General features: G+C 28.8%; 2 protein-coding genes across 2 annotated transcripts; both read left to right on the top strand.

Moving 5' to 3' along the window:
- The first annotated feature begins 1,118 nt into the window (after nucleotides 1-1,118).
- On the top strand, nucleotides 1,119-4,477 carry LOC130939347 (uncharacterized). Its single transcript, XM_057867456.1, has 5 exons — nucleotides 1,119-1,224; nucleotides 1,525-1,963; nucleotides 2,209-3,128; nucleotides 3,223-3,447; nucleotides 3,546-4,477. The coding sequence occupies exons 1-5, from the start codon at nucleotides 1,119-1,121 to the stop codon at nucleotides 4,475-4,477; spliced, it is 2,622 nt and encodes an 873-aa protein (XP_057723439.1).
- An 83-nt stretch (nucleotides 4,478-4,560) lies between these two features.
- On the top strand, nucleotides 4,561-6,213 carry LOC130939346 (uncharacterized). Its single transcript, XM_057867455.1, has one exon. The coding sequence runs from the start codon at nucleotides 4,561-4,563 to the stop codon at nucleotides 6,211-6,213; it is 1,653 nt and encodes a 550-aa protein (XP_057723438.1).
- Nucleotides 6,214-11,482: the final 5,269 nt, after the last annotated feature.

The following is an 11,482-nucleotide window of genomic DNA, read 5'->3' as shown; positions in this document are numbered from 1 at the left end:
TGTTTAAAAAGAAAGCGAACACAAACTCATCATCGAAATGCGAGAGGTTAGTTTTGGATTGAGATTCATGATATTTTTTAGTGGTTTATACTCCAATTTTTATTGATTTGATATATATGCGAATGTTTGTAATTTTTTTGTTTTCTTTTGTAATGCTTTAGAGGTCCTTGATTCCTCGGTGCCTGTTTTCTCTTTGAATGATTATATGGGTAATTTTTATTGCTCTCTTTATATTTTTGTATTTAATCTTTTTGTTTCTAATAATCTATTTTTTATATGTTTTCAATGTCTTTATTTCTTCTTATGTTTTAGAAAATTTATTTGACGTGTCCCAGAATGTTAATCAGAGTTCACATTTGACTTTGTCAGGTATAATAATATTTAAGTATTTTATCCCATTTTGATTCTTTTCTGTTAAATTATGTTTTAAGTTTCTTTGGTTTATATGTAATAGCAAATGTATTTAAGTCATTTATTATTGTTTTTTTATGCTTTTAAACCCAAAAGGGTTATTTTAACTATTAGTAGGCCAGAGAGTTACTAATTAAACATATGTCTAGACTTTTGTACTGAGTCTCTTTTTAATTTGACAACTCAATTAATATTTTGTATAATTAAACGTGATGTAAGGTAATTATAATAACCGTAAATTGTGATAAGTTTTTATTAAATTAGGTAATGTAATCGTGAAATTGTTTAGTTCTTGTTTACATGGTTGAAAGTTATTGAAGTACCTAATAGTTGATTCAAAGCTCACAGTCATTGAAGGTAATTAGATTAGCTACTGTAAGCCTGACCATCTGTTGTATGTAGTAAATATAATTAATATCATTGTATGTAGTAAATATAATTAATACTGTCATGCATGGATTGAAGTCAGAAAAAAAGAAAGGCTTGGTAGCGAATTAAGAGAAAAAATTGTGCAATTACTGAATTCAAGTTAAAAACAATATATGGGAAATTGTTTTGTTCATTTACATACTTTATTATATTTGTAATGTTTACCTTACATGTTCATTCTTAAATAATTAATTGAATTTTTATTACATGAATATTTTCTTTTCTATATTTGGTTGTTGAATATATCTTTGCATAACTTTGTCTTATTTTAAATCAAAATGGATGATATAGACCAATCAGAAATATATGATCCTTCGATAAATTCATTCAGTCAAGTTGGTTCTGTTATTGATCATCCTCTGTTCTTGCAAAGTGAGATACAAGGTATGCTCTCTTTCTTAAATCATATATTATTGAAGAATAGTAAAATAGACTGTTTATTTATTTATTGTTAAAATATCTGACTGTGATTATGTCGTGAGATGTTATTCAGTAACTGTAAAATAAAAATAGTGTTTTGTGATATATTGTCCTCACAAGATTCAAATGAGTCAAGTATTTAGTCTATATAATATCTTTATGCTAATGGTTTATTCATGTTGTGTTGAATCTATTTCGTGTCATATAATTCAGATGAGGTTCTTTTATTGTTGTGTATATTTTTCTCAATTTTATATGTACCAGGTTGCCTTGATGTTGGTGACCCTAACTATGAATGTTCAATTTGTGGCGCGTGTTTCTGGTTATTAGAACGTGTTGAAAGAGAGTCTACAGTTAATCGTCCTGTTTTTACTGTTTGTTGCTCAAAGGGAAAAATCCAGTTACCTTATCTTCAAAAGCCCCCAGATCTGTTATATGATTTGATCAATGGACATGATAGGAAGAGTTTGTATTTCCAAAAAAATATTCGATCTTATAACAGTATGTTTGCCTTCACGTCTCTTGGCGGTAAGGTAATGGATTCTGTGAATGATGGGAGGGGTCCACCACAGTTTATAATAAGTGGTCAAAATTATCATCGGATTGGAAGTTTGCTCCCAGTTGCTGGTGAGAAGCCCAAATTTGCACAGTTATACGTATACGACACTCAACATGAGATAATGCATAGGCAGCGAATTTTTGGGTATGTGTTTTTGAAACTTTGTTGTTTAGTGTTTTTGTTGTGTTTTACTGGTGTTTTATTGTTATTTGTATTGTGAATTAGGTTTATAGTTGTGACTTCATATATATACTGTGTTTTGTTCCTGTTATAATATGCTATTAGTTATTTTTTGCTAATAAAAGATTTTTAATATCAAAGTATGTTACAATGGTATTTCTGTGTGGTTTTTAAATATATTTTTTCTGGTTAATATATTTTTGTTTTAGGCAAACATCTGAGATAGATAAAGAGTTGATAACTGAGTTGTTGCAAATGATCGATACTCATAATGTCATAGCACAGTCTTTTCGAAGAGTTAGAGAATTATATGAGTGTCATCCATCTGAGATTTTCTCATTGAAGTTGTATTCGCAACGGAACGTTGATCGAAGAATGTACAGTGCTCCCTCTTGCGATGAAGTTGCTGCTTTGATTGTTGGAGATTTTGATTCGTCGGACCATGGTCGTGACATTATTGTTCGATCTACTGGTGGTCGGTTGCAACGTATATATGAAACTCATGCTCTGTATTGGCCCTTACAGTATCCTCTGTTGTTTCCGTATGGCGAGGATGGTTATCAGCCTAACATTGGTTATCGTGGTCAACAGCTCGGATATGTTCCTGGAAGGAGAACAAGAGTTTCCCTCAGGGAATTCATATGTTTTCGTCTCCAGATTAGGGAGCACGAAGATGGAATTATTCACAAGTCTAGGCGGTTGTTTCAACAATTTGTTGTTGATTGTTTCACGATGATTGAGTCGCAGAGGTTGTATGAGATTAGAATGAAGCAAAGTACAATTAGAGGAGAAGTCCTTCAAGGAATAGAGGAGGCTATGCGTCGTGGCGATGATGAGGCTTCTTCAATTGGGACACGAATCATTTTGCCTTCCTCATTCACTGGTGGTAGACGTTACATGTTTAACCGTTGTCAGGATGCCATGGCGATTTGCAAACATTTTGGGTATCCAGATTTGTTCCTCACTATTACGTGTAATCCAAATTGGCCTGAGTTTCAGCGGTTCACGGAGCGGGAGCGAATTCCGATTGCTGATCGTCCTGATATCTCTTGTCGTGTCTTTCATGCCAAGTTGAAGTGCCTCCTTAATGATCTCAAGGAAGGTGTGTTTTTTGGTCCACTTAATGCAGGTAAGTTCTTTTCTCGGTTAGGATTTCAATTTCTGTTAGTCGTGTTTGGGATGTAGTTGTTTGGCTTATTCAGAATGTTTTTTGTATATTTTAGGTATGTATACTATTGAGTTTCAAAAAAGGGGTCTACCGCATGCACACATGCTACTGTGGCTTAATGCGGAAAGCAACTTACAAAGTGTTGAAATTGTTGATGAATTCATCTGTGCCGAGCTACCCAATCCCCAGAAATTTCCATCTCTTTATAATGTTGTCACCAAGTACATGATCCATGGTCCCTGTGGTCCACTTAGACCGAGTTCTCCTTGCATGAAAGATGGTAAGTGCTCAAAATTTTATCCGAAAAATTTGTTGACCAAACGAGCTTTGATGAAGATGGCTATCCAATATATAGACGTCGTAATATGGGTGTCACAGTGAAGATCAATGATGTCGATATCGACAATAGATTTGTTGTGCCCTATAATCCACTGTTGTTAATGAAATACCAAGCTCACATAAATCTCGAGTTCTGTAACAAGTCAAACGTTATCAAGTATCTATTTAAATATGTTAACAAGGGTCCAGATCGGGTGACCGCAACTGTTGGAGAGAGATATGATGTTGGTCAATCTTCTCAAGTGGTTGATGAGATCAAACAGTATTATGATTGTCGTTATTTGTCACCGTCTGAATCCATGTGGAGAATTTTTGCTTATGATATTCATCAAAGATGGCCGTCGGTACAGAGGTTGACTTTTCACTTGCCCAACCAGCAACATGTTGTATTCGATGATGCTGACATCACTACTCATGTTTATTTGCGCAATAAAGATTTGTTGACGATGTTTACGGGTTGGATGATGGCCAACAGGCGGTTCTCGGAGGGGCGGTCTCTAACATATGTTGAATATCCAGGCAAATTTGTCTATTGTTTGAGGAGTAGGGAGTGGAAGCCAAGACAAAGGGGATTTTCAATTGGAAGATTGAGTTTTGCTCATCCTTCATCTGGTGAACTTTTCTACATGCGGATGCTTTTGAATGTCCAGAGAGGTTGTACTAGCTTTCGAAGTATAAGAACCGTGAATGGTGTTACATATGATACATTTCAAGAGGCATGTTCCGCTATGGGATTCTTGATAGATGATAATGAGTATGTTTCTGCTATTAAAGAAGTCGCTGAGTTAGCGTCGGCTGCGCAGCTAAGGAGGCTTTTTGTGATGTTGCTGTTATCTGGTTCCATGGGAAGACCTCTGTTAGTTTGGGAGCAAACTTGGACTTATTTGTCTGATGATATTCTTTACCGTAGAAGACACGAGCTGCGATATCCTGGTAAGATTTTTGTTTGTTGTGAATTTATTACAAGATAGGTAGGCACACACGCATCGACACAGTAGAGAAGTTATATTATGGTGCTAATATTTATTAATTATTGTTGAACGTAGATCTTACTATGAGTCAAGACGAGTTACAGACATTTTGTTTGTTGGAAGTTGAGAGACTATTGCAGAGTAATGGAAAATCATTGAGAAATTATGCTGGCATGCCCGTTCCTAATAACTCTTTAGTCTCTCAATTTAGCAATTTGATGCTGGTGCGTGAGTTGCAGTATGATACTGTTTCTTTGTCTCGTGAGCATGATGCAGATATCTTAAAGTTAAATGAAGAACAGAGGGTGGTCTACGATAAAATTATTGACTGTGTTTCGAATAAGAAGGATGGGTTCTTTTTTGTGTACGGGTTTGGTGGCACTGGAAAAACTTTTTTATACAGAGTTTTGTCAGCTAGATTGCGATCTGAGAAAAAGATTGTTATCAATGTTGCTTCTAGTGGTATTGCTTCTCTGTTGTTACCTGGTGGTAAGACGGCTCATTCTATGTTCAATATTCCTGTTGATCTGACTGAAGATACTGTTTGCCGGATTAAGAAAGATAGTCCAAAAGCTGAGGTATTTCGCTTGGCCGATTTGATTATTTGGGATGAGGCACCGATGACTAACAAATTAGCATTTGAAGCGCTCGACAGGACGTTGCGTGATATAATGGTTTCAGTCTCTGATAGGAATAAAGATTTACCTTTTGGTGGCAAGGTGGTTGTTCTGGGTGGTGATTTCAGGCAGGTGTTGCCAGTTATTCCAAAAGGTTCGCGTGCTGAGATTGTCATGGCTTCCATAAATTCTTCTATCATTTGGAAATACTGCGAAGTTTTGCGATTGACAACAAATATGAGGTTAGCAACCGGATCGGAACAATCAACTGCTCAGGAGTTAAGGTCGTTTTCAGATTGGATACTTCAAATCGGTGAAGGTCGATGTGGAGCAGTGGTTAATGATAAACTTTTTGTTGATATTCCTTCTGATCTAATCATTCCTGTCTTGGAAAATCCAGTGGAAGATATTGTAAATACAATCTATCCAAATTTGGTTCAGAATTTTTGTGATCCAAGTTTTTTCCAAGATAGGGCAATACTTGCTCCGACTGTCGAAAATGTTGAAGAGATAAACAATTATATAGTTGACCTGTTGCCCGGTGAGGAGAAAAGTTACCTCAGTGCTGATTCGATATGTGGTAGCGATGCTTATTCTGATGTTGATGTTGATTGGATAACTGTTGAATTCTTGAATCAGATTAGGTGTTCTGGTCTACCTAATCATTTGTTGAAGTTGAAAATAGGCGTGCCTATTATTTTGTTGAGGAATATTGATCCGGCTGGGGGTTTGTGTAATGGGACTCGACTTGTCGTGCGAGATCTAGGGACAAATGTGATTGGTGCCGATATTGTTTCTGGTAGCAATGTTGGGGATAAAGTTTTTATCACTAGAATGAATATGATTCCTAGTGATACGGTTATACCGTTTAAATTCCAACGTCGTCAATTTCCGGTTTCTTTGTCGTTTGCAATGACAATCAACAAAAGTCAGGGTCAGACATTATCAACAGTCGGTTTGTTCTTGCGTCGTCCTGTGTTTTCTCACGGTCAGCTTTATGTAGCTGTTTCCCGAGTTAGGAATAGAAATGGTCTTAAGATTTTACTTTGTGATGAGGGATTAGTTGATGCTGCGAAGACTGAAAACGTTGTATTTAAGGAAGTTTTTGATAAGATATAATGTATTTTTTTGTTATATGATTCAGTTTTAACTGTGTAATTTATAGTTTTGATTTTGTGTATATGTTCTTTGTAGAGGGACATCTTCTTTGGGGTATTTTTAAAATTGTCTCAAGCATTTCGTGTGCACTAGATGCATTATTGTTTATGAACCATTAGTTTCTATTAAAAAAAAGTTAAATGATGTTGTGAAGGAAAAGTATTCATACCTTTTATAAATATAGAATATATTAGTTGGAGAAAAATAAGTATACGTTACCAATAAATATATAAATAAATAAATTGCATAATATATACTGTATTTAAAAGAAAAAAAGAAAGAGTACTCTGAATCAATAAATTTCACGCGATTAATCATTAGTATCGGAATAACTGGTTTAAATTGCATAATATATATTGTATTTATAATTATGTGATACTGTATAAGTAGATAATTGTGCTTTTTTGGATAAATTTGATGATTTATATGTTCATATTTTGTTTTTTTTTTTATTTGGAAAAGCTATTTTTTAAATACAGTTATTTTATTTGATATGAAAAAGATATGAAAAATGTATTTCATTATGTGGTTTTGAAATTATTCAATTATAATCTAATTATATATTTTGTTACGAAAAAAATTTCTTTGTGGTTTCTCTCTTCTATTTTTTTTATTATTGTTTTCGTTTTAATAATTAGGTCAAATTCTAATTTCATTTTTAATATTTTAAATCTTTTATTTTAGTGCAAAATAATTTTACACCATTTTAGTATTATTTCAATGTTAAAATTGGTACAAATTTTATATATTAGGAAATATTTTGTATTAGAGTATTCAGATTTAAAGTATTTAATTATGTAATAAAATGTTATGCATTTATTATGGTTCATCTGTGTTCTTTTTTTATATTATCCTTTGATTTCTATATAATGTAATCAAATGGTCTATATAAATGCGGGATATTGTATAAATAGATAATTGTTCTGCTCATTTAAAATATACTATCTTTTTTAGTGGATAACTTTGATGATTGATATCTTCATATTTTATTTTGATTTTTTTTTTAGTTTAAAAAGCGATTTTTTCAAATATAGTTATTTTTTTCATATGAAAAAGTTATTTCATTTCATGCTTTTGAAAATATTCAATTTTATTAAAAAAATTACTTAATTACTTTTTTTAAGGTTTAGGGTTTAGGGTTTAGGGTTTAGGGTTTATAATGTGTAATATTCATCTGTCATATTATTATATCATTTAATAATTAATGTGATATATCATCATTTAATTGATAAAAAATTGATTTAATTTATATTATATATTTTAAATACTAATATGACTAATAAATTTTTTTACGAGACTATTATAAAAATAAAATATGAGCGTTTTATTAATAAAAATAATTACTTATCTTTTCTTATAGGGAAAAGTCAAATCATATCAATATAAATTTGATTTTAAATTTGTCAATAAAATTTGATTTTAATGTAGATTATATCTTTTGTTAGAATAAAAATTCTTTGGTGGTTTCTCTCTTCTATTTTTTTTATTATTTTGTTTCTAATATTTATGTCAAGTTGTATTTTGATGTTTGATATTTTAAATCTTTTATTTTAGTGCAGAATAATTTTTCTTGCGTTTAATATTATTTCACTGTTAAATTTGATACAAATTATTTATATTAGGAAATATTTTGTATTAGGCTATCGAAATTTAAAGTAGTAAGTCTTGCACTAAAATGTTATAAATTTATTAGAGTTTATGAATGTTCTTCTTTTATATTAAAGTTTGATTTCTATACAATATAATAAAATGGTCTATATAAATATGAGATATTCTATTAGCACATAATTGTCGTGCTGATTTAAAAAATATCCTCATCTCAATTTATTACGTGGATTTGATGGTATTAAAATTTATTGAAAAACTTGATTATTTGTTTTTTTAAATCTAATATTGTCTTTTCCAAATAAATTGAAAGAAACTATATTGTTAATATATCAATTATTTTACTTAATCATTTTTGTTGAAAAAAAAATATTTTATAATAGTTAATACCAGATTTGAAATGTGAAAAGAAAGCAAAAAAATATATCTTTAAAATAAATATAAAAAAAATAACTTCATAAAGTAAATTGATCATAACATTTATGTGACAATGGGATCTAACCAAACAAAATTGTTTTATGATGAGAATGGTGTATATTCTCTAACACTAAACAATTTTGATGGACTATATGACTACTTAGACATAAGAACATCAGATAAAATTTAATCAATTTATTTTTTATCAAGATCTAAAAATCAATAAATTTTTTATATTTCTAACATATATATTTAAGTAATAAATATATTATTTTAATTTTGATGTTTCTAACAAATATATTTAAGTAATAAATATATTATTAGTAATGAATTTTTTATAATGTCATATGTGAATTTTTTCTTAGTGCCTCTTAACATACTTGGTTTGAGGATTATGTTTTTATTAATACAATCCTCTCAATTTAGCCATAACCCTAACTAAAGTTAGATAATGTGACTTTGGTTAATTTTTTTTTTCCCCAAATTCATCACTTTCTCGCTAAAAGGCCTTGGAGCTCAACGCATTGTCTTCATTCCTAAGCTGAGTGCATCCGTGGGATCATTTCACTGTGGGTTCCGTCGCTGAGGTTTCTTCTTCTCTCGTGGGTTTTGGCGACATGCAGGGAAGGTATGGATATCTCTGCGATTCCATTCTATTCTACCATGAAGGTGTTCTTGTGTCGGTTGCGTGTCTTCTCTCTCCCCAAGGTTCCTCTTTCTGTCTCTGTCTTGGTCATACGGCATTTCTCCTACTCCATTTCTTTGATTTAGATAGCAGATGTCGGCACCGCGATTCAAGAGGTATATGTCGTCTAGATTCTATTCTCCTCCTTTTGAAGCGTTAGGGTTTCCTTCTCCAGTTTCAATTCCTTTTTTCCTGATAATTGTTACTGTTTTTCTTATGCATCGTTTAGTTTTTTAGTTGTTTGGTTTCTGATATAATCATGGTGATTGTTACTTTTTTTTTTCAAATCAACGGTTCTGTCATATGTTTGTGGGTTTCGTGTTTCGGGAAAATAAATTTTTTCTTGGGGGTTTTGCTGAGTATAATTTATATGATGTTCTTACTTCTATTGGACTGAAGTTTACTGTAGTGTTAGGTATACTTGACTCCTGAAATTCTGTTCTTGCTTTATTGTGAATTGTCAAATCAGCAATATGTGGTAGGTACTTGCTAATTTGTAAAATGTCTCTTCCCACATTGTTTTTGCTCTTTTCCTATCAGTATTTGGTTACTTGTGATATCGTCTTAAATGATGTGTGTAGGGATATCAATCTATATATGCCTATTAGTCTATCTCTGTCCCATATGTGAAGCTTTCATTGTAAGCTTTAGTGTTTGTTAACTTTGGGAGTTTATAACTCCAACTCCTGTGTTTATCTTCTCTTATTGCACTACAAGAAAATGGAACATTTGTAACAAAAAATTTGTATCAAATTTAAAATTGTTACAAATTATAGTTTTTTCGTAACAATAATTAATTATTGTTACAAAATAACAATATTTTGTAACCACAAAAAAATTTGTTACAAAATATTTCAATATTTTGTAACAACGTGATTTCTTTTGTTACAAATTATGTTGGCTTTCGTATCAAATCGTTGTTTTGTTGCAAAATGTTATAATATTTTGTAACAAAAGATTATATTGTTGCAAAAATTCATAACATTTTGTAACAAAATATCTATATATTTCAAAAGCTCTAAATATTTTGTAACAAAAAATTAATTTGTCACAAAATACTATATTTTTGTAACAAGTTATTTATTTGTCACAAAATTCAAAGATTTTTTGTAACTGATAAAAAATTTTGTTTCAACATATTAAATGTAAGATTTCAAATTTTTATAAATTAATATAATAATTTATTATATTTATTTAATATTTTATATTCAAAAATTTATTTTACTAAAAATATTTAAGTCAAATTAATGATACTTTAAATTTAAAATTATTTTAAAAATTAAATAATAAGTCATTTATGATTTATTATATTTATTCAAAATAAATTTTTAGAGATTTATATATTAAATATAATATTTTCTTATTTATAATTTAAAATTTTAGTAATTAAAAAAAATATAAAAATTTTATATAATTTAATTTAAATGTTTAAGATTTTTGCATTTAATAATTTAAATTTTATGAATAAAAAAATTAATTTGATTATCTGTAATTTTATCTTAATTAGTAATTATTTAAAAATAATTATAAAATAATAATAAAATAATATTTTAAGAATAATTAATTTAATTACTATAATTTTTAAAATTAAAATATTTATTTAAAAATAATTTAAAAATTTATAGTTAAATAATATCTGTATATAATTATTAAATTAAAATTAATTTTCAGTTATTATACTACCTTTATTTTTATTGAAAATACTTAAATTACCCAATCCCTAATTGTAATACAACTCACATACTCCATTCCCTAACATCCCGAGTTTTTGGATAATTAAATTTATTATATTTGTTGATGATTTTATTTTAAAAAAATTATTTTATTGAAAGTAATTAAATAAAAACTTTATGATACTTTGAAGTTAAAAATAATTAGGAGAAATTATCTTTTTTGTAATTGAAAAATAAAAAAGAATTGTACCATTCAATTTAAGTAATTTCTATTATAAATAAATTATGTTTTATTTTATTCATTTACACTCTTAGAGATTAATTTATTAGAAATGATTAGATTAATTTTTATAAATATTTTAAGTTTAAGTCAATTAATATTTATATGTAATTTTTATTATAATTAGTTATTTTATAAATTGAAATTAAAGTTTCAGTTATAGAAAAATAATAAAAAGTTATATTATTTAATTGGAATAAATAATATTTTGAGTTTAAATTATATTTTATAAAATATGATAATATGTTTATTTTATAATTTAAATTAAAAATAATTAATTGAACTTAACAATATGTTGATAAATAATGTTCTTAAATATTTTTAATAGAGTATATTTAATTTTAAAATTATTCTATCCTCTAATTTTATTAAAATATTTATTTATATCTATCTTTTATTCTTTTATAAAATTATATTTTATTTTAAAAATTATTCTACATTTCTACTCTTTAATTTTATCAAAATATCTATTCATATCTATCCTTTATTCTTTTATAAAATTTCTAATTTCTAATCCTAATTTCCAAATTAAAAATTAGAAACCTAATTCTCAAATTAAGAAACTTAACC

This window comes from Arachis stenosperma, chromosome 7, assembly GCF_014773155.1.
Source record: "Arachis stenosperma cultivar V10309 chromosome 7, arast.V10309.gnm1.PFL2, whole genome shotgun sequence".
NCBI classification, from domain to species: domain Eukaryota; kingdom Viridiplantae; phylum Streptophyta; class Magnoliopsida; order Fabales; family Fabaceae; genus Arachis; species Arachis stenosperma.
The sequence above is the reverse complement of the archived record's forward strand: the minus strand, read 5'-3'. Positions and strand labels throughout refer to the sequence as shown.